The sequence below is a fragment of the Lampetra planeri genome, chromosome 32, assembly GCF_965212315.1.
Source record: "Lampetra planeri chromosome 32, kcLamPlan1.2.h2, whole genome shotgun sequence".
Taxonomy (NCBI): Eukaryota; Metazoa; Chordata; class Hyperoartia; order Petromyzontiformes; family Petromyzontidae; genus Lampetra; species Lampetra planeri.
In genome coordinates this window covers 4,052,702-4,076,042 of record NC_136138.1, presented here as the reverse complement: position 1 = coordinate 4,076,042, position 23,341 = coordinate 4,052,702, and the positions used below count along the sequence as shown (strand labels likewise).

The 23,341-nt window shown below is 51.4% G+C and overlaps 3 protein-coding genes across 7 annotated transcripts in view; 1 reads left to right on the top strand and 2 right to left on the bottom strand.

Moving 5' to 3' along the window:
* Positions 1 to 4,768, bottom strand: part of UPF2 (UPF2 regulator of nonsense mediated mRNA decay) — a 30,409-nt gene extending 25,641 nt beyond the window's left edge. For both annotated transcript variants that reach the window (XM_078609505.1, XM_078609506.1), the window contains exons 1-3: positions 4,236 to 4,768; positions 2,797 to 3,125; positions 778 to 1,560 (exon numbers count right to left, since the gene is read on the bottom strand). In XM_078609505.1, coding sequence (XP_078465631.1) covers positions 778 to 1,560; positions 2,797 to 3,119 — 1,106 coding nt within the window. In that variant the 5' untranslated portion in view covers positions 3,120 to 3,125; positions 4,236 to 4,768. The remainder of the gene's footprint in view (positions 1 to 777; positions 1,561 to 2,796; positions 3,126 to 4,235) is intronic.
* Positions 4,769 to 8,678: 3,910 nt separating this feature from the next.
* On the top strand, positions 8,679 to 13,146 carry LOC144729496 (LHFPL tetraspan subfamily member 5 protein-like). Its single transcript, XM_078609832.1, has 3 exons — positions 8,679 to 9,444; positions 10,354 to 10,534; positions 12,854 to 13,146. Exons 1-3 carry the CDS (start codon positions 9,223 to 9,225, stop codon positions 13,144 to 13,146), a joined length of 696 nt encoding a protein of 231 aa, XP_078465958.1. The 5' UTR covers positions 8,679 to 9,222.
* Positions 13,147 to 16,808: 3,662 nt separating this feature from the next.
* LOC144729325 (SRSF protein kinase 3-like) overlaps positions 16,809 to 23,341 on the bottom strand; it is an 80,382-nt gene continuing 73,849 nt past the window's right edge. For all 4 annotated transcript variants that reach the window (XM_078609502.1, XM_078609501.1, XM_078609504.1 and 1 more), the window contains one exon: positions 16,809 to 22,935. In XM_078609502.1, the coding sequence (XP_078465628.1) occupies positions 22,751 to 22,935 (185 nt within the window). In that variant the 3' untranslated portion in view covers positions 16,809 to 22,750. The remainder of the gene's footprint in view (positions 22,936 to 23,341) is intronic.

Here is a 23,341-nt window from a genome sequence, read left to right as displayed (position 1 = left end):
AGCAGACACACGCACAAGCAAACGTGCGAGCAAATGCAAGCACTTCCGAACACACAAATAAGCAAACTTTCTCTCACACAAACAAAGATTCCCCGTATAGTCTGAACAGACTGTTGGAGCAAGTGCTGTTCACAAGCACCTATAAAGACTGGCACGGCACATGAGGGGGTGGGTGGCCAACACCATGCTCGGCCGCCTTTGTCTCCCCAGTGGTGATGTTTACACACTACACCCAGTACTGATTTGGGGCCGAGTCGACCTAGGGAGGCCCTTGAGCTGTTCAGATAATCATCACTGGTGTTGACCGTGAGCAGGAATCGAAGTCGGGTCACCGGGTTTGTAGCGCAGCATAAACTGCTACACTACCGCTCCCAACTTCTCTCACAAACACACAAACGAGCAAATACTTAGATACACGTACACACACACACACGAGAAGATACACACACACAATAAAGACCATATCGCCTTCACTATATCAACTGGCGGTGTTATTGCTGTTTGTTGGAACCTATTAAAGCCAGGACGCATACAAGGAGGTGGTATGACAAACATCGTGCTCAGCCACCTTCGTCTTTCAGATTTAAATGGCCGACGATTCCGAAGATGTCACTGAGCCCAGCCCATCACTGTCCGTACAGCGGCATACGTGGGCAAAGCACTATTTTTTGCCTTATCCGGTTCACCAAGTAATCGAACCGACAAACGGCAATCGATTACGTAAATAATAGAATGTCCCAGCTCCGCAACTGCATAAAAATCGATATTATACAGTACCGGTTCTGCCTTTCGAGGTTCTGCAACTCGCGGTGGTCCTTCTTGAGCTGGCGGGAGAGCGAGCTGAAGTAGTCGCGCAGCAGCACCACGAACGGCTGCTGCTTCTCGGGCCCGAAGATCTCGCTGCGCGGCATGCAGGTGCCGTGTCTCTCCAGCAGCAGCCGGGCCTTGCGAGGCACCAAGCCCACCACGTCCTCGCCGCAGTGCCGACAGAAGCTGATCACCACGGAGATGTGCGCGTGCGTCTCACGGTCGGCCGCTACGATCATCTTCAGCTGCTCGTAAAGGAGCGACAGGCCCTCGCGGTCTGAGAAGATGGCGATGGTCGTCAGGTCGGCGATGAAGCGCAGGTCGGTGCGCAGCTTGCCGATGCTCGCCGCCGCGCGGTCGTCCTTGCGCGCCTCCAGGTGCCGGCGCCACGCCTGCAGCAGCAGCGGCGCGAACTCGGCGTAGCGGCGGTGGAAGAGCGAGCACACATGCACAGCGCAGCCGACGTCCGACGTCTTGAGCCGGGCCTCGACGAGGGCGGACACCGCCTCGCCGATGTACTTGCTGAGGTTGAGCGAGTTGAAGTCGGACGAGACTGAGTCGCGCTGCTGCTCCGTGAGCGTGCGCAGTTTCTTCACAAACGCCGTGTTCTTCTTGAGGCTCGAGTCGAGGCGGCCGAAGAAGCCCTCCTCGGGCCGGTTCTCGTGCGCCGCCTGGTTCAGCACCCGCTGCTCCTGCTTCCACGTGCAGCGCTCCTGCATCTCGGCCTGCAGCTGCCGTGCTTCTTCAATTTCCCTGACAAAGACAAAGATCCCCCGGTATAGCCTTTAACAGACTGTTGGGGCACATGTTTACACATCACACCAGGCAAACATTTGAGGCTGAGTTCAGCTCGGGAAAGCACAAGACCAGTTCGGATAATCGCTATTGAAACTCAGGTGGCCAGGAGATGTGAACTGCCTCGCTTGGTATACAGGAAGTTGTGTTCAATCCCAACCCTGACGCCTGTATATTTGGAGTTTGTATTTTCTTTGCGTTTAAGAGTATTTGGCTGCTACACATTTTAAATGATAAGCCACTTTGTTGAGCTATCATTTGTGGCCAGGTCACTGCTGAAAAAGAGATGTATAGTTCAGTGGGCCTTACACTGGTAAATAAAAATAATTTCGCGGAATAAAATAAACAAATTTTTGTTTAGTTTAGGTTCGGAGTGCAGCATGCAAACCTCTGCACCAGTGCTCCCCTTGTCGATGCTCCCCACCTTTATCATCCCACGGCACAGCTAACATCAGTCGAGTTAAAAAAGAACAAGTCCTCGTTAATTTCATCACCCTGAACAACCTCAACGATCTGCCAATAGGGTTAAGTGGTACTAATTTATAATTCATAGTGCTCTGTCAATCCATTGCTGGCTGAAGGCCTTCCCACGTATTTAATTAATGTGCTTTGATTGACAACACTCCACCACGGTGGACAATCTGGGTTGGTGAAGGGGAATGCCCAGGCCTGGTTCGTTTCTTACTCTCCACTGATGTTAGCCGTGGGGTGGGATGACGAAGGTGGGGAGCATAGACAAAGGAGCATACAAGTTCAATCCAACAATGGATTTTGATGCACTGTCCTCTACTGTGCTGCATCCATGTAGCACTGTTATTCGTGGTCGCCCATCCAACCACTATCAAGGCTCAGCCCAAGTTCTGACAAGAATGAGAGCATTCTGGGTGACTTTTATGTTTGTTGAACTTCTTTCTCACCGTACGTAGCCAATTGTGCAAATCGGAGGTGCGGGGGACAACAAACTAAACAGTTCTTACAAAATTAGTTTTCAATTTAGATTTAAAATGCATATCTCCCAGTGGCTTCCTAATATCGGAAGGAAGAGCGTTCCAGACGGTCGCAGAACCGCAAGTGACAGCACGCAATCCAGTGACCGACGTTGTTCGATGATTAGCCAAAAGCCGCTAATCACAAGCAACAAATGCATAATCTCTCATGCAAATGGGCTGGGCCCAGGAGGTCCAAGCATCTCACTTCTGTGCAGCGGCCGCCTTCTCCTCTTCTTTCCGCTGGCTCTCCAACTCCGCCATCTTCCGCTCCTCCTCCACCTTCTGCAGTTCCTCTTGCTCAGCCCTCACCCGCTCCTCCTCTTCCAGCTTCTTCTTCTCCTCTTCCTCCTCCTTGCGCCGCTTCTCCTCGTCAAGCCGCTTGCGTTTTTCATCGTCCGTAAGGCGCGGGCGCGCTCCCCGTGCCTTGTCGGTGCCGGCCCCACCGCTCGCCTTCTCCTTGGGCCGGCCCGGGGTCCTCACGCTCTCCACGTCCGACCCCGCGCTTTGCTGCTGCTGTTCACCAGGCATCGTCCTCTGTCAAAGCACAGGGCAAGGAGCTCACATCCACAACACAGGCAGCAGCTTGGGCCCACAACACCCCGAGACAACCACCTCTCTCGCCAGCTCACCGTATCCGTGCTCAAAAGCCCTGGCTGGAGATAACACAATGCATGTTCCATCTGTGCACCTTCTAAGCCAGGAGATGTACTCTGTGCTTGTGTCCCAGGGGATGTATCGTCTGCCTCATCTCCTGTCCTTTACTCGTCAGGCTGGGAGATATACTACTGCCTTACATCACCTGTCCTTGCTACACTGCTCCAGACTTGCTATCTCTGTCTCACGTCGTATCCCCTTCTGACTCTAAGGCAGCTTGCACCACCTGTCACAGCTCTCATCCTTGCTACTTTTTGCTGGGAGATAAACCGCCAATCGCTGTTTTCTCTAAGAGGTATAACACATTTCTTCATTTCCATTTTTGAAAACACAAATATTTCTGACTCCTAATTCACCAAATTGAAAATCGATTGGGCAAATGAAGTGAGTGTACATATTTGACCTGATCATTAGTGGGATATGTCTATTCAATCATCGTAATCGATTTCCCAACACTTATTTTTACCGAAACAGCAAACTGTGACTTCCACCGATACAAGGAACGTACGCATTATTCACAAGATACACCGACATAAAACACAAGATACACACAGACGCAAGACCAGTCTTTATGCAGATACACGACATAAAACACACACATGGCATACTAAACACAGAGATACCAACAGAAGAAACCCACAACACACAACGTGTAAACATTGGCACTAAATAGACACAAAATCAGTCAAGATACACATGGGCACACATAAACCAGATATAGATACCAAAGGCAGTATAAACACACACAAACCACAAAGCTTAAGACAGACACAGAGAGACTTAACAGAGATATAAATCATAGTCAAGACACACACACACAACAAACATGAACCCGCTACGCACATCCCATTGCCGCGTTAGCGAAGGCGGTGTTCTCTTCCATTCACCTCACCCACGGCAACCAAACCCTGCAGTAAACACGGAATAAACAACAACAACCACAACCACACCGCCCCTCTGATTAACAAGTCACTCACTCACCACCCTCACCTGGCTGCGTGAGATGTTTAACGCATGTCGGTTGGGGCCTAGTTGGCCACACGGCCTCGGGCCCTCCCGCGTTGCCTAGCGGCGGTGTCGCCTTCCCTGCACGCGTCTCGGGCAATGGCTGGCGCGATTCAGGGGGGGGGGGGTGGGACTCGCGGATGGCCACCAGGGCCTGTGTCCCAGACGTCGCTCCCCGCTATTCCTCCCCTCGTCCTTGTCCCCGTGTCCCCTCCTCGGACTCCGTTCTCCTCGTCTCGCCGTAGCCTGGACCCGCTCCCGCCAAGGGCTTCGGGGTCTGAAGGTAAACTGAGTCCGGGTGAGCAGCGCCCCCTGTGCCGACAACGGCTCCGTGCCTCGTGGAGCTGCCCGCCTCCACCCCGTGTGTGTCCGTGTGTCTGCCTGCTCCCCCAGTGTGTGTCCGTGTGTCTGCCTGCTCCCCCCTGTGTGTCCGTGTGTCTGCCTACTCCACTGTGTGTCTGTGTGTCTGTCTGCTCCACCCTGTGTGTCCGTGTGTCTGCCTGCTCCCCCGTGTGTGTCCGTGTGTCTGCCTGCCCCCCCCCCCCGTGTGTGTCCGTGTGTCTGCCTGCTCCCCCCTGTGTGTCTGCCTGCTCCCCCGTGTATGTCCGTGTGTCTGCCTGCCCCCCCCCCCCCCCGTGTGTCTGCCTGCTCCCCCCTGTGTGTCTGCCTGCTCCCCCGTGTGTGTCCGTGTGTCTGCCTGCTCCCACTGTGTGTCCGTGTGTCTGCCTGCTCCCCCCTGTGTGTCTGCCTGCCCCCCTGTGTGTCCGTGTGTGGACTAAACTCCACGTGTTGTGGTGTGTGTTGTTGTTGTGTCACTGGCGGTGTTTTTGTGGGGAGCGGTAGTGTCGCAGTTATCGCGCTGCGCTATGAACCCGGCAACCCGAGTTCGATTCCCGCTCACGACCAACGCAAGTGGCGATTATCTGAACCGGTCCTGGGCCTCCCCTAGGTCGACTCAGCCTCAAATAAGTACCTGGTGCGGTGTGTAAACATCGCCACTGGGGAGACAACGGCGGTCAGGCGTGGTGCTGGCCATCCACCCACCTTCCCTCGTGTGCAGTGCCGGCCTTCATAGGTGATCACCAGAGGTGGGACAAAGTCATTGTTATGCAAGTCCAAGTCGAGTCGCAAGTCATCAAATTCATGACTCGAGTCTGACTCGAGTCCAAGTCACATGACTCGAGTCCACATCTCTGGTGATCACTAACAGCACTTGCCCCAACAGTCTGTTAAGGCTACACGGGGGATATCTTTGTTGTGTGTCACTGGCGAAGTTGTGCACTTTAACGCATCGTGTACCGCAATACATCTAGATTCTCTGCAGATGACGAGCCCTCTCGGTCCTCAGTGAAAAACAAAAAAAACTAGGTTTGTTCAACGGCAACCGGTAAATCGGTTCTATAACCGGTTTCACAATCGGTTACCGGTTTCCATAAAAAGCAGAAACCGGCCAATCGTTTTCAGCGGAATTCTTCGTAACATAATGCAGTGATGCATGGGACCTTTCTTGCCAGCATCAAAATATTGCCAGAAAGGGTAAAACCAGTTATTATACAGGATGCTTCAAAAAAATGTTAGCACTTCTGAAAATTTGCAACAATACCACAAGAAATGTGATTCCTGGCCCTGGAGATCACCTGGAGAAGATTCCAGGCACGTGTTGACAATGATGGCGAACAAGTGGAGACTTTGACTTTTTGAAGCTTTTAACATTACATTTGTTATCATGTTATAGTGTAGTATTATCCGTTCTTTTTCCATTCAAAACGATCGTCTCATATAAGTGTTAAAACATGTTTGAAGCACCCTGTATATAGAATGCACTGATTCGGCACCGCGTGGTACATTTGGTTCTTTAAGTAAGCTACCATATCATGGTACGATATTTTTTCATCAGGACAGAACGAAAGTACGGAATTTTTTTGTACCATTTTCGTACTCTTTTCGTACCGACTCAGGTGATCAATGAATTAGAGGCTAAGCTTCTTAATCTGATGATCGTTCTACACTCTTATCTTTAAAAGCGGTTATAAGAATTTAACACCCGAGTTATCAAAAACTAAACCGACAGGCAAGATTAATTTATCGAAATCACATTTACCATTGATAAAGGTTGAGAATTTTAAACGTATTAAATCAATATTTAGAAATTATGGGATTTTGGATTAAAACATTTTTGTCAGTTCTAGTAAAAAACCAAACATGTTTACAGAATGTATTTTTTTAAAGATTAATGAGCTTTCTACAAAAATATTAAGCTTGCTTGTCATCGATCCCTTACTTTCTAAACTTTATCTGACACCATTTATTCAATTTGCCATGGTGATCAACTCCCCTCTCTCAACGTGTTTTTGGAGGCCACATTTCCCTCACTGTTGCATCAAGTACCGGTCTGATGACCAAAACAAATCTTCTGGTTCGAGAATATTTCAGATACAGGCAATCCTTTCCCCAGCAGTTATAAACAGTTTACGCCACGGTGGTGAGATGTTAACTACCTTGCCTGGTGTACAGGAGGTCGTGGGCTTGATCCCGACCCTGACGCCTGCTGTATATTTGGAGTTTGCATGTCTCTCTCTCGTGGTCACGTGCATTTTTCTCCGAGTCCTCCGGTTTTCCCCTTCACATTTAGAAACATGCATTTCCAGTATTTGGCTGCGATACATTTCCACATGGTAAGCTTTCATTTGTGGCCAGGTCGCTTCTGAAAAAGAGCGAAACAGCTCAATGAGCCTTACCTGGGAAAATACTAAATAGTTTAGTAGTTGAGATTTGTCCATTTGGAAACAATATTGAATCTGGTGTGAGATGTGACTCGGGTCTGTGATCGACGTGTCCTTCACCCTGTCCCCCCGCTTTGAACCATGTATCGCACATCCTTAACCCAGGAGGAACCGAAAATTGGTTGTGTTGCGTGGACAGGCCCGGCCTGACCAACTGACCTTTATGGCGGTACCCCGGGGTACCAAATAATACACAATGGGCCGAGGCAATTAAATATTTTATTTCTGGGACACTATTTTTCTCAGGGGTGTACTTAACTCCGCGGCTGGGGTAACCAATCAATCCAAAATCGGTGCCACACTCCGCGATGTCGAAACGTCAAACATCAGCATAAAACAAATACGTTATCGAAAAATTCTACTTTGAATAGTGCATCGTGTACAGCTCGTCGAGATGAGTCGATTGCCGCATCGCCGACCATCAACAGACGACAAATGACTGCATCACGGTCATTATGCGAGAGCCGGGGTACTATGGTATCTCAGGGGTACCGCCATAAAGTTCAACTGTCATTGTGGAGGACGGTGTGTGATGTGATGAGGCCGCATTCATCATCAGGTGTGCTGTTGTCCACCGTGAGCTGCGTCTGTGTCTCCCTCACTTGATATTTCCACGACTGTCACCTCACATTTGTGACATTTGAATAAATCAGCCCAAGTGCCACGGCGGCCACGTGGAATGTCACCAGCCCCGTTCTGTCGCCGTGTAGCTGGTAGTGTACACGTTTTGGTTGAAATCGGAGCAAAACATGATGTGAATGTTGTCAACAGGTCCAGCCTTTACGTGATTAGCCATGTTGTTGTTATGCAACGAGACTGCCTGTGTTATTCCACAATCGCAACACGTTCGTCAATAATTCCATCGTCGTTTTTCCCCACATTCCTATCACCTTCCTCAATTCAACAAACGCGTTGCCTCATCTGCTGTACCATCAGAGGGACTGTCTGTTTCTGGTCGCTTTGCCACCAGAGAGAGGCCTTTGGTGTTGTGTACAAGCAACTACACACACACATAAAACCACAACTGTTGACTTCTGAATTCTGACAAAGTTGTACCAATTTTATTGCCTCAGAAGCTGGGATGATGGGTTGAGTTTACTTCCGTGTGGATGTATGTACAGGGTGGTGCAGATGTCATGTAACTCTCTAAAACTTTATATTTATGTCAAAAGAAAGGTTGATTTCAAACATAAATTAACATGCAAAGAAAAAAACATGTTAGAGTTCAGTTAATTGTAGGTCACAAGACATCTGGACCACCCTGTACAGTACGTATGTTGAACTTCTTTTTTCGCCCCGTACGTAGCCAACCTCGCTAATCGGAGGCGCGGGGAAAGGACAACGAAACACAACACACAGTTCTAAAGAAATGACAGTGCATAGCTCCAGCGGCTTCCTAATATCGGCAGCAAGAGGGTGGTCTCGATGGCAGAGGGACATCAGTGTTGTGCTTTTTCGTGAGGCCGTTGGGCTCCATCATGAATAGTTGATGGAGGCAGCTGCCTTTTACAGCTCCAATTTGAGTCTCAAATTCCAGAAGCCCCTATCGAGTTCAACTCCCCCTCCACCCACCACACTCCACCTTCTCCTCTTCCTCATCATCCTCCTGTTGAAGAGTTCACTGCGCCCGTGGTACAACGTCCTCCTCCTCCTCCTCTGTCGGTGCGCAGCTGAAATTTTGTGTCGAACGGGCATCTGGGGTGGCCGCAGCCGCGGACAATTCACGCCAAAAAAATATGTTCAGGTATTGTCAGGTGAGGTGAGAGTTCAAATAATTTGATCAGTCGAGAGTACATTTATTTTGTTAGGTGAGACATCATTTCTTTGGCCGAGCGGGTGATCATTTTAGTTCGGCAGGTGAGGGCCATCTTAGCCATCATCATCATCAACGTCGTCACCGTCATGTGATACTCATCACGCTGAATATGACAATCACGATGATCATCGTCATCAACAAAATAATGATCACGTCGTCACCGTCACAACCACACTCATAATACTTAACCACCTCTATCATCACCATCAGCAACCATCTTCATCGTTATCAAGATCAGCATCACCATCACGATCAAAACCACCTTCAGCATCACAATCACACTCATCCTAATCAACGTCATCACCACATCTTCACAACCACCTTTATCACATAGACCACATCATCATCAGCATCATCCACCACCACCACCACCATGTTGCCTGCACACGAGGCCGCCAAGATCTACCACACCAACTACGTGAGAAACGCGCGTGCCGTGGGCGTCCTGTGGGCCATCTTCACCATCTGCTTCGCCATCCTCAACGTGGTGAGCTTCATCCAGCCCTTCTGGATCGGAGACAGCGTGGACACGCCGCAGGCCGGATACTTCGGCCTCTTCAGCTACTGCATCGGCAACAGCCTCACGCGTGAGATGGTGAGGAGGGCTCCGCTGCGCCCAGAGACACAACAACACAAAGATCCCCCGTATAGCCTTGACAGGCTGTTGGGGCAAGTGCTGTTAGCGAGGAGCACCTACGAAGGCCGGCACGGCACACGAGGGGGTGGGTGGCCAGCACCACGCCCGGCCGCCTTTTCTCTTCCCAGTCCTAATGTTTACACACCACACCAGGTACTCACTTGAGGCTGAGTCGACCTACGGGAGGCCCACAATAGGTTCAGATAATCGTCATCGGTGTTGGCCGTGAGCGGGAATCGAACTCGGGTGGCCGGGTTCGTAGCGCAGCGCGCTAACCACTGCACTCACGGCACCCAACAGACACGCGTTCACCCATTCACACGCGCGCGTCACCCACAGGGTGGACAATGTCAGCTCAGCTGGCATTGAACTTTGGGCCAACCGCATGTCAACGTTGGCGCAACGTTGCACATTTACTGAGCAGCTCCTCTTGGATTGGGGTGGGGGGCAGTCGAGCGGTTGTGTGGTAGGGGTGGGGGGGTGTGCACGGTTACAGCGACTCGCCGTCCACGAGTAGGAGAGGGGGATTGTCTGGGCCCACCACCGGCCCTGATCCACACACCCACAGCCAGATGAGAGGCCCTTCCTTTAACCCAGGGGTCGGAAATCAAAATAACAGGAAGAGTTTTTTTTTTCGAATTCGGTAACAAACTCAATATTTCAAGAACCGCAATGCACGTGGTGAATACGAGACGACCGTTAATAAATAACGCCACGAAACGCTCCTGAAGTGAGGCCAATTTATTCAGACTCAGATTCATTTGCCCAGCTGACAGCCCATTCGTTCATGGGACCAAAGCGAGGGTCCAGACCTTCCTCGGCCCTCTCCGCGGGGGTGCCCTCTCCCCTGCCGCCCGTCGTCCCCAGGTCTGCAGTGGCAGCTTCATGGACTTCAGCGCGGTGCCGTCGAGCGCCTTCAAGACGGCGGGCTTCTTCATCGGCATCTCCATGCTGCTGGTGATCGCGTGCCTCGTGTGCTTCAGCCTCTTCTTCTTCTGCACCTCGGCCACCGTCTACAAGGTGTGCGCCTGGATGCAGCTCACGTCCGGTGAGGACCGACAGCGTGGACACGTGGGGGGTACACACACACACAGGTGCGCACACATCGATAGATAAGGTACACACACACATTGATAGGATTGACAGCGTGGACACGTGGGTACACAGACAGATACATAGGTACACATATACTGATGGATAGGTACACACACATAGAATTAACAGTGCGGGCACGTGGGTAAACGGACAGATATTTTCGATTGACAGCTTGCACACATGGGTACACCACACATAGATGGGTACACGCGCAGAGATACGTGAGCGGTGATGCGGCCCATCGGTAACGCGTTCGCCGCTTGCTGCAGACGTCAGCTGTGAAGATACGGTGGCGTACTTGTTAGCGCACTACGCTACGAACCCGGTTACCCGAGCTCGATTCCCGCTCACCACCAATACGATTGACGGATATATAAATCGGTCCTTGGACCTCCCCTAGATCTACTCAACCTTTAAATGAGTATCGGGTGCGGTGTGTGAACGTCAGCACTCGGGAGACAAAAGGAGCCTGGCGTGGTGCTGGCCACTCATCTTCTTGTGCGGCATGCCGGCCGTCATAGGTGCTCGCTGATAGCACTTGCCCACCTGTCTGTTAAAGGCTATACGGCAGAGGTCGCAACCGGGTACCCGATATCCGTACCCTACCCGATACCCGGCTACCCGTACCCAGCCGGGTACGGTTAGCCGTTTGCGACCCTGGTGCGGCCGGGTACGGGTACGGGTAGGCCGTGAGTCACTGGTGAGTCACCGTTTGTCACTCATTTCGGGTAGGGTACGGGTAGGAATCAAAACCCGTTTGCGACCTCTGCTATACGGGGGATGTTTGAATCGGTATGATGATTTGACAATACTGTAATTATGACTATGGTGTATTAAATCTTGACTTAAAGCTTTCGTGATTGCAGGAATTAATATTCTGTGGGTCTTTCGGTAAAGCCACGCAGATAGAACAAATAATAAAAATAATAACAATATCACGACGTTTCGATCGCAACACAAGCAATCGTCATCAGGTGAAAAAAATCGAGGGTGAGCTGCTGATAATATATGGTGGGAGCGCTGCTAAGGCATGGAGTAATAAAGGTTTGAGATGGGCGTAGCTCAAGGGTCAGTGGGCCGGGGCTAGAGATGAAATTTGCATGTCAATGTAAGATCAGATAAATCTTGACAAACGAGGCTGTGGGGGTGGCCATTTTTTTAATAATGTGTTCTATATACGTCGCTTTACCGAAAGACCCAGGGAATATGGTGTGTTGATATATTCGTGAATGACACGTGACCGAATGAATGGGTTTCTTCCGGCGTTGCCCAGTAAACATGGAACGTTGGAGCAGCGTCCAACAGTTCCAACCACATTGGCCCAAAGTTGCATGTTTACAGAGTGGTTGTGGTCTGGTGGGGACGGGTGTGGTAGATGGTCTACTGTGCGGTGTCACCCGCACGAACGTCTGAATCGGTCCTGGGCCTCCCCTAGGTCGACTCAGCATCAAACGAGTACCTGGGGCGGTGTTTTAAAAAAACATCGCCACTGGGGAGACAAAGGCAGTCGGCCGTGGTGCTGGCCACTCACTCCCTCGTGTGCCGTTGCCGGCCTTCAGAGGTGCTCGAATAACAGCACTTGCCCCAACACTTTGCGCAAGAGCGTATTAGTGTGGTCACCACAGCTACGCCTCTATATAAGGAACGAAACAGGTGGACTTCTCCACAAATCTGGCTGTCGCCTGATGAAGCTTGTTTAATTACTTGCGAAACGTCGTACTCAGATTGTAAATGTTGTGGCTTGGCTCTCCAACACACCGGTGTTCTGTACTAGTGACGAATTAGCATGTTTTGTTTACGTGACAACCCTTAATAGTTGGCTGTATCGGGTGGTGGCGAGGTTATCGACACAATTATATATTTACGCGATCTAACACGCAAAAAACACATTCCTGCGGAGGGAGCTGGTAGGAACGTTGGGTTGCTCGGTCAATGGCCAGGGTCAACGGCGGCGTGGTGTATTCCGCAAATATGCCCGACTGTGAGGGCGGGCACAAGCCGGCGTGAGTAGGTTAAACGTTGAGTTTTATAAGGGCACCACGGGGTGACCAGCCCCTCCCCTCCCACCCCACACCCAGCCCCACCCTCTCCACCCAGCCCCTCCCCTCCCCACCCCACCCAGCCCCTCCCTCCCCACCCAGCCCCTCCCTGCACGACGGACGGACACAATAATCCCGTGGGCTGGTGTAACCAGGAGGTTCCAACCAGTAAAACCTCTTGAGTCTGCTAAGGCTATGATGGGGGGGGGGGGGTGGCATCTTTGTGCCACCAGCCGCGCTGCTGGTGCTGGGCTGCATGATCTACCCGGACGGGTGGGACGCCGACGAGGTGCGCCGCCTGTGCGGGGACAACACCGGCAAGTACACGCTGGGCGCGTGCACGGTGCGCTACGCGTACGTGCTGGCCATCGTGGGCATCCTGGACGCCTTCGTCCTCGCCTTCCTCGCCTTCGTGCTGGGCAACCGCCAGGACAACCTCCTGCCGGACGACTTCCTGGTGGACGAGGAAAAAGGTGAGCGGGCGAGCGGGCGAGCGGGCGGGCGACCCAGCGGAGCGATGGAATGATGACGATAACATCCGTGTCTCCAACATATTGCTTACCCAACCCCCATCAACGACACTAGCACGGCCTTCCTTCTGGGAGTGTGTCGTTTCAGCAGCGTTGATGCAACACAAGCAACACTTCACAACAACGTTCCTATTGACAGCGTCATTGCTAGACAATGTCACAAAAAATCTATAAGCGGAGAGTAATACGCCTGGTCCACACATATATGTCCCTCCGCATCTATAAATACGTGTACTTTTTATACATCCCATCAGCCACACGGACTTTCTCTCTGAGTGCTTAATTTGAGCAGCATTGGTTTTAAGAGAACACTCCCAGGTGTCGCATCAGCAGAGCCCAGGCTCGTTTGAAATAAATGATGGTGAACTGCCGATCTTACGCCATGGGATCCCAGTTCCACATAAAATGATAAGAGTGAGATCCGACTCAACATAATCACTCACGTTGTATGTGTAGAATATAAATAACAAGATAAATTCTTCACCATTGGAACCTCCTTTGCCAGTAGCAAAATATGATAATTATTCCATGGGAACCTCATTTGCCAGTAAAAATATGATAATTGGTTTTTTACCCTTCTATCCGACAACAAAACTGACACCTTTTTACAAGGAGTCATGTTTGCATAGACCACAATACCTGCAGTCGAAATGCAAACAAAAAACACAACTCTGATAATGTATGCACTGTCCTTGAAATTGATTGGTCCAAGGTATTCTTCACAGTTCCGTCTTTCTACGTGAATTGTTTTTTTATATTATCCACGACACGAATTATTATTTTCGAGATAGGACGACTCAGGAGCGAGGCGGAACCACAGACGAGCGGGAAAGGAAGCACCTTCCCAAGCTCTGCACTCCTCTACATATGATGGTCTCATCAGCCAATTAATGAGCGTTTTTACAGATGGGAGGAATCCAGAGCACCCGGAGAAACCCCACATGTGCAAAGGGGAAACACTCTACTCCATACAGACGCAAACAAGTGGAGTCCACATTTGCTGTATTGCCTTCTTCTGGCAACCTCCTCGACGCCATCGGGGAGGGAGTATCACGCCATTCGTGAGATCCATCAACCTTCGCTGCTGCCTCCACAGTGCTGGCTTACAGGGAGAGTGGCGGGTCGCCCATCCTTCTTCCACCAGCAGTTGATCTTTCCAGCTGGCTGCAGGCAGTGCCACCAAGGATAGGCGATGAGTGGAGGACTTGGGGCAGAGGTGACGGCAAGAGTGACCCTCCCAGTGATTACCTTGGAGCAATGGACTGATGATTGATGATCGTGAATCGATCATGATGGTAGATGGGGCTAAGGATAAGGTTTCGATTTAAAGCTTTCGTGACTGCAGGGATTCATATTCTTGGTTCTGTCGGTAAAGTCACGTAGAAGGGAGATAATAAAAATAAAACATAATAAAATTAAATTCGTCGGAAGGACAGCGTCCTAATGGACGCTGTCTTTCCGACAACTTTGTTCTTCACCTGGGGACGGCTGCTTGCGTTGTGGCTGAAACGTCGTGAGAATTTTATTTTATTATGTTTTATTTTTATTATTTGATAATTTCCCTTCTACGTGACTTTACTGAAAGAACCAAGAATAAGGATATTTGTGAGTGATACGACTCAGGGCTGGCTGGTTGGCTACTTGGTTATGGTTGGGGGTTCATGGAAGGGTTAATGCTAGTGCGTGGTTGCATAGTTAGTTAAAGTCACTGGTAGAGGGCTAGTGCTAGTGGCTGGTTGATTAGTTAGGGTCACGAGTAGGGCTCGTGCTAGTGATTGGTCAGATAGGGTCACTGGTAAGAATCGTATTAATGGCTGAGAAGCTGATAAGCTAGTTACGGTCACTGGTAGGGCTAGTGACTGGTTGATTAGTTAAAGTCACTGGTAGGGCTAGTGCTAGTGACCGATCAGATAGGCCTAGCCTTTGTTGGCTACTGTGCTGTACTTCCATACCGCTTGCCCTTCCTTCCCACTGCAGAGTGTGGACTTGGGCGGTGGTGTTTGTGGCTACGCACGTGGCCTGTATTCAGCGATTAGCACAATTGGTGACGTACGGCACGAAATCAGTTAAACATACATCCACTGTCGAGGCAGCGAGGGTTGGTGGATCACACACATTTTGTGAAACTCCCTTCCCATGCATGTCGAGGAGGTGCCCCCGGGGTTGATCTCGTGGGTCTCAAAGCCACATCTCCGTGTCCTCCACCCCTTGTGCAACAGAGGGAGCGGCTCCCTAGCTGTGGCCCGGGTCCCGGGCAGGAGAGAGAAGGCCGCGTGTGAAGTGAAGCATGTGCCTATGACCAAGCATCACCCCGCGGTTTCTCGTGAACTCCACGCACGATAAACCAGCAGGTCCAGTTGCACAACAGTCTACCCCGGTGCTTCACAACCCTTGTTCATGTCCTGTCTGGGATTCGTGGACTATAAATGTTTGTCTATCTGTGTGTGTGGGGGTCAGCTTTTGTTCGGCCGGATCGAGGGGGCTAAACGGGCGCGGCACGGGCTAGAGAAGAGATGGAGTGATGTGGTACAGGAGGACGTGGAGCTGAGTGGACTTGCCGATGACTGGTACCAGCGGTGTCAAGATCGGCCTCTGTGGAGGAGGCTCGTGAAGGATGCTACTGGGCAGTTGGAGGCAGTTGCCCTCCAACAACGGAGGGCGGAGGAGCGACGCTCACAACAACGAGCGGAGCGCCGGGTGGCTAAAGCACAGCAAGTTGGCACAGTAGGGGGCACAGGTGGTGCATCAATCAGTCATCTCGGTCATCTCAGTCAGTCGACTCGTGGCACCTGGGTCTGCCCCGTGACCTCCTGCCAGCGGGCTTTCGACACTTCACGTGGCCTCAAGGTGCACATGGCCTCAAGGTGCACATGGCCTGGCACAAGCGTCGTGGTGACGTCACCGCCACTTAGTGGCGAATGGCAGTTGTTGTTGTTGTGGAGAACGGTAGCACAGTGTGTTAGAGCACTGCGCTATACATCCGGTGACCCGAGTTTGATTACTGGCCACGGCTAACATCAGTGGCGAGTGACCACTGAACCAGCCTTGGGCCTTCACGAGGTTAGCTCATCCTTAAATGAGCACCTGGTGCGGTGTGAAAACATCAGCACTGGGGAGAGAAAGGCGGCCGGGTGTGGTGCTGGTTACACCACTCTCTAATACACCTTGTATGCCTTTATAGGTGCTAACAGCACTTTCCCCAAAAGTCTGGAAAAGGCTACACAGAGGGCTGTTTGTCTTTGTGTGTTGCCAACTGTGCCACATTGGCCCACAGGGGAGCGCAGGTGGTGCATCTGCCAGTAAGTAATACCAAGTCAGTCATCCCATAGCACCCGAGTCTGGCCCGTTGACGTCTTGTCAGCCAGCATTCGACACTCCATGTAGCCTCAAAGTGCACCTAGCCTGGCACAAGAGCTGTGGTGACGACACCATCACTTACTGGCGAACAGCAGCTGTTGTTGTGTGTCTACATGTGAATGTCTGTGTGTGCTGGTCTGTGTGTATTTATGCGATGCTTGGTCGGCTGTCCCGGATTTCCTAGGTGCTTGCTAACAGCACTTAGTGGAACAGTCTGTTGAAGGCTATACAAGGGATCCTTGTCTTTGACGTGTGTTGCTGTGTGTGCGTGGTTTGGCCTAAAACCCACCCACGGCAGCTCTAGAGAAAACAATATTTTATTTGATCAAACAGACACAAAGACATGTTTGTAATATCGGTTCACGACGACTCACTCGCATCGCGTCACAAGAAGAAACGTATTAACATCATCGTTATTATTATTACTGTACTGTTATTATTGTTGTTATAATAACGCGCCGCCATCGGAATTCGCTTCATCTCGTTCGGGTGCCGCCTGCGCTCATGGAGGACGGAGCCCCCCCCTCCCAACACTTGTGCCTTCCCTACCAATTAATCCCAGGATGCGATCCAATCTAAATTCGAATCACCTAGTGTACGTGGGGCGGTGCGGGGGGCTACGCGGGACACGTGGTGGAGTTCATCGTGGGGGTGGTGGAGCCTCACCGTGTGGACGAGTAGTGAGTGAGTTGAGCGAACGTTGGCCACTACTTCCTCTCTTTAAATGTCCCCTACCCAACACAGCAAGCACCGACACTGCGATTCAGTAATAGCACGGCTGTCTGTCCGGCGTGGGACGGATGGCTGTGCTATGTATTTACACGAACGCGCGCGCACGCAAAGGGTGTTGTGTGGTGCGTGTGGCAATGTCACACGTGCGCACACACACACACACGCGCGCTGGACCCTGTCACACGGCACACAACACCATGGCTGGCTCGCCCGCCCGCCAGCCAAGTCACTGCAAAGCAATCTAAGCACACAGGCCACTTTCCCGTCGCATGCGCGCTCTCCGCATGGCGGGTGGCAATCACGTCACCTCCGCCAGTGAACGTCAGTCAGAGTTAACGCTACGGGGAACACGCGATTTCCCCATCCCATCCCTGTGCCTCCAATACCCCGAACTCGCTCGCTGCGCAACATCCAGTGTTATCTGCCACCTCTGTGCGTCGTCTCCCGTCAATCATCTCCGCTTAAAAAGTCATCACCAAGGGGAAAGGTAACGTAAAAAAAGGAGAAAACGACAATCAATAAATAAACGGGTGCCCCTCCGCGGGCCGTTCAGTGCGACATCCGCTCTGGTGCCCATCGCCACTTCATCCTCAACCGGAGGAGCGGGCGGCACACCAACCACGGTCACTGGGTCTCGCGATCCCTTTGCTGCTCGAATAAAGGTACCGTTTATTCAAATGGGAAGTGTTCGGGATTATTGATCTAAACGGATGCTAAACAAATTATCATGCGTGCCGTCTGCCCAGCAGTAGAAACGGGCACGGCAGAGCCAAGTCGATCGGCAAGTCGCGGCGTGGTTGTCAAGTCTGGGTATAATCCCACCTCTTCCGAGACGTGGTTGGCCAGCGTGGAAGAGGAGACCAAGAAGTTCACCATCTTGTATACGTCCCTCTAAATATTGTACCCCAGTCAAGGCCAGTGGCAAGTTTCATAAAACACTCAAATCGACTTAATCACTTAAAACAGTGCAGGGGAATAGCCAGTGTTTTATGAGGCCAACACCTACACGTGTAACAATTTTATCATTACAATTATAATGTGTTGGTCTCAAGGAGACTTGTTGGACTATAATTCACCACGCTTGCCAGTGCAGATTGGAGAGGAAGGAGACCCAGGACCTGTTCAGACATTACTCGCCGTCGACGTGAACCTCTGCCGGAAATTGAACTCCGGCCGCCGGGTTCACGGTACGGTGCACAAAACCGTCGCGTCAGCGCTCCACGTCCGTCCATCCGAATACAATCGCATATCCTTAAGCTAAATCAATTTGGGATGCGGTGATTGTGAAGGATACCGTACATATATGTTATCCGCGTAAATTGAACGGTCCCTCAAACTTCCAACCGCAAACTAAGTGAATGTGGACGGATGCTTGCCCCACTCGCACACAGCTCCATGGGCGTTGAGCTCCATGCACAGTGCTCCACAGGCATGGAATTCCATGGGCTTGGAGCACCACGGATATGGAGCTCCACGGATATGGAGCTCCACGGATATGGAGCTCCACAAGCACGCTTGTTTACTCAGGAAAGCCTCACCGAGTCTCAAAGACTCGTTTTCCAGGAGGCTGCCGCCAAGTGTTCGCAGTCGGGATGTGTCGACCCAATTGAGGAATTTGCGGGTACAATTTCAGCATTGAGATGTTTTGGCCAATACTGGTTATATTGGTTTAACACGTAGGCTTTCGCGACCAATATCATCCATTATATTTACAATCTGAGATTGTAAATGTTGTGGTTCGGCTCTCCAACACACCGGTGTGCTGTACTAGTGACGAATTGGCATGTTCTGTTTACGTGACAACCCTTACTAGTTGGCTTTGTCGGGTGGTGGCGGGTTTTAACGACACATTTATATATTTACGCGATCTAACCCAAAAACCTCTTATAGACCAGTTACATTGCATGGGTTGTTTTTTACTATGGCAGAACAGGAGGAGGGGGGGAGAACACACTCCACACGCGAAAGATGCACGAGCAGGGAATCGAACCTGGACATTTCTTGCTGAGCGCCACCCTGACGCCTGATTATTATTCTTATGACAGTCGAAGTCCTCAATAATTTTTTACAGACGTGGCCTACAAATGAAGTGATCAATTGCTGCAAAATGGCAACATGAACCAATTCTTCTTAAACTGGAAACAGGAAACTACTGTGGGTATTCTGCCACCACCACAGTGAAATGCCAGTGATCTCACAGGAACACCGCGCATATTTTATTGGTTTGCTTACAGTGGAACGTACTACTGGTAAACCGCGATGCCAACCAAATTGCTATAAAAAGCAGATATTTATTTACCGTGTGGGCACCGTGTTGGCACAAACACCATAATAGCACCCACCCACTACAGACGTGCGGGCAAGCCAACCGAGAAACTGCGAACCCACAACTCGCACGTCATGTGCAGAGCCTCACCACGCGCACAACAACCACCTCCGCGGAACGATGGCACACGACCATCGCATCTCACACCCCCCCCCCGTCACATATCGCGCGGTGACGTCTGGTACTCGTGGGGGCAACTGGGTGACCCACGGGCACCAAGCGGCTTCTGGAGGAAGCGAGCAGCTGGGATGAGAACGCCCCCTTCCCTCCCCACCGACCCCATCGACAACGAACGCCAAGGTGGAGGCAGAAGTCCCATACTAAAAATCTCTGACGGCCACTTTCACCCAATGGAAGAAACCTCAACGACCGATTTACCCAAAACCGGTTGCCCCGCCGAGACCAAACGTTGCAGGGGCTCGTGACGGCGGCGATCATCCGACGGACTTGCCGATTTACGGGCGCTGCAGCACAAGGACTCGCTCGCCACAAACACGACCAGTGGGACTGCCAACTCAATAGTGGCACGCTTTCGGAGACATGCCGGTTGACCAGGTGAGGACCTATTAGATCAGGTAGTGGCCCCATTTGGTTGGAGAGGTGAGAACCCACTTAAGCAAGTGAGAGCCCATTAGTTTTACCAACGATAGTTGAATGTGACAAAATAAGAAATGTCTCATTTCACATATTTGTCTTCTCCACATTAATAATAAAAGTATTTCTTACACAACCTATAAGCCACACGGCCTTCTGGAAGTGCATCATTTCAGCAACATTATTTCCAAGCAATAATGTTGCTGGTTTCGCCTTCGTGTCTAATCACTGTCTCTCATCACTGTCGACACCAGTCCAGTTTTGCTTGTGGCGAATCGATGTATTCCCAGAAGGCCGTGTGGCTGATGAGATGTAAAATATTTTTTCGTTTACGTGGAGACGGATATGTGCAGCAGGACAGTCTGCTTATTTATTTTTGCTACTTATATTCTCCCCAACGACGTGGTTATTTTGATTTAATTGCACAGGTGAGAGCGCAATGAGGCGCGTGTGCCCATTCGATTGTCCAGGTGAGAGTTCGTGTCCGTGTCTCACACCAGTCTGAGTTGGAAGCCCACGGCAGTCGTTTTTCCCTGGCGATGAGATTTTGGATGGCGCGCTCCACGCATTCCTGTTGTTTGTAAACAGTGGCCCTCCTGTATCGCGTATATAATATGCATTCACAGGGAACGATGACGTCTAGTTGTACATATACTGTGTATACTGTAATATATAACAGCTACTGCCTCCATTAACACCGCTACGCGACCTCACTAAAGAAACACACGGAATTGTGCGCGTCACACCTGCGAGATGAGACGTATTTGGTTGTTGATGATCTTAAATTATTTTAAATAATATGAATAACAAAATTATCATAATAATAAAGCCTCGGAACTTACCCACGCGTGCACGTGTCTCGCCAACGCCGCACTCCACGGCGGCGGAAATCCACGACAGCGACAAGACGACCCAAGCACTCCTCTCCACCCTCATCAGGGCAAGGGCGCTTCTGCTGATTTCGCCTTGCGGATTCGCGTGATGAAATCTGTCCTGGCGGCACGAGTCGTTGAGCTGGCCTGCATCAACGCGATAAATCTCTGCACCCTGCGAGGTCGAGGCGCTCTGACCCAAACAGGTCAGAGCCAAACTGATACGAGCGTAAGGGACGCTACGCTCTGCCCGTGGCGCCCGGACCGATTCTGTTCACGCAATACAGCACACGGGGCTCCGCCAGCTAACGGACGTAGACAACCAAGCAGCCGAGTTTGAATCCTGACCCCAGTGGCGTGGGAGAACATTTTAGAAGGGGTACTCTTCAAGGAACCATCTCACTGGCTCGTTTTTGAACGAGATCAGGAGTCATTTGATGACTCCTGAAAGTGACTTCTGTCAAATGTTCTTCATTTGTTTGCAAGGAAATTCTTGCAAAATATAAGGGGTTTAGGACTAAGGTCAGTGCATAAGAGAATATTCGGGCAAGAGCGAGGGATAAACTGTGGTCAAACTTATTAAAAGAGCTGTGATAACGGGTGAGGTTTAGGTATTGGGGAAAGAGCTTGAATTGAATGTCAGGACTGGGTCCTGGTTGGTGCCACGGTCAGGACCCACAATTTCTCTACAGACATTGCCGCTTGTTCTCCCTCCGTGTCCCCTCTCTCCACACTCTGGTCTTGCCACGCTGTCGTCATTGCCCCCCCTTCTCAAGGAAAGGCCGCTCTACTATCATTATCATCTTCCTCCGCCGCCACCTTCTCCTCGTGCTGTGCTCTGGCACTCCGGCCCCCGATCGACAAGTCACGTGTGCCAGAGAGACTCTCCGAGTGCGACGCTCACGTTGGGGACCCCCCCCCCCCATGGAGAAAATGCCGCCGCGTCGGTGCCAGTCACTTACTGCCTCGTTTATTCACACAGGGGAGGGCGGTGGCGCAGGGCAGTGCAGGGTGACGTGAAACACGCGCTGCTGGGGTGCGACGCTCGGCGTGGGGCTCGAAGCTTCGCGGAAGAAGTGAACGCGCAGACAAGATTTTAAAATCGCTCGCGGGAAGAGAGAAAAATTCACGCTCTACCAACGACGACCGCTCGCCCGAACGGCGCCTACAGAAGCCACGGTTCAAGAGACGCCTCCACCAGGAGATGCACGCGCGCAAGAGCTCGACTACTTCCTCTCCAATTGGAGCCCATGGAAACAGCCTTCCATTTCAACCAATGACCGATTACTCAAATTCTCATATCCACCAACAAAGACGAGCGGTACTGAAGGGTGAAAGGTATAGAGTTGCGCGTGACACATGAAAAGAGTTCAGCGGCGGCGCCGTCGCCTATTGTTGGCGAGTGCCTTGTCCTCCACCTCTCGACTCCAGCCGGTCAGCCGACAGACGCAGGGAGGGCGGAGACAGCCTGCCAGGGAAACGGTGCAATCCCCCACCCCCCCACAGTTTTGGCGTACGCACGGTAGAGCGAACCAACTCGCAGCCGGTGTGTCCACCGTCCTTCATCCTGGCTTCCACCGCCATCCACGGAAGATCTATCCCCAAGACGGAGGAGTGCGCCGTGCCGGGCGTGGGGCAGTGGAGGTAGCGGGGGAACGGGCGCGCGGTGTGAAGAGCTTCGGTGTGGTCGCCGCGCCAGCTCGCCTGCCGCGCGCGTGACTACATGGTGAGCCACGGGTGCCGCAGGCACTCGGCTGCGGTGGCCCGCTTCTCGGGGATCAGCTCCAGCATGGGCATGAGGAAGTCGCTGAACTGGGCGGCATCCTGTTGGGACCACTCGTACTTCTCCACCAGGACGTCGTACAGCCCCCACGGTTTCAGCTTGGTGATGTGCCGCAGCTCGCCTGTGGGGCAGACAGTGTGTCACCACTTCCCCCTCGTGCTGCCTTCTCTTCTCCCGGGCACTCGCCGCTAAATGTGCAATGATTCACCCCCCCCCACGTCCCCAGCAATTCACCAAGTTGTCATAAGCCAAGGTCAAGAATTGGTTCAGCAATTGATAGTTTTAAAATCTCGTTTGTATTGTCTATTTTATATATTCTGTCGGCTTGTTCTATTATCAGGGTCAACAACTCGAATCAAGGGTGATGGGGTGAATCGCAAACATACTGACCACCAAGCATACAGGATATCCGGCTTATAACGACGAGGCATTTTATTCTCTACACTTAAACTCTGCTGAGTTGTTGAAATCTTGTCACCATTACTGAGACAAAATATGCATTACATCATCATTAAGTAAATACACAG

Bases quoted from the DNA above. Each gene is read 5' to 3' on its own strand.
- LOC144729496 (XM_078609832.1), top strand. From the start codon at position 9,223: ATGTTGCCTGCACACGAGGCCGCCAAGATCTACCACACCAACTACGTG. The intron at 9,445-10,353 runs GTGAGGAGGGCT...CGTCGTCCCCAG, and splicing joins ACAGCCTCACGCGTGAGATG to GTCTGCAGTGGCAGCTTCAT. The intron at 10,535-12,853 runs GTGAGGACCGAC...TTGTGCCACCAG, and splicing joins CTGGATGCAGCTCACGTCCG to CCGCGCTGCTGGTGCTGGGC.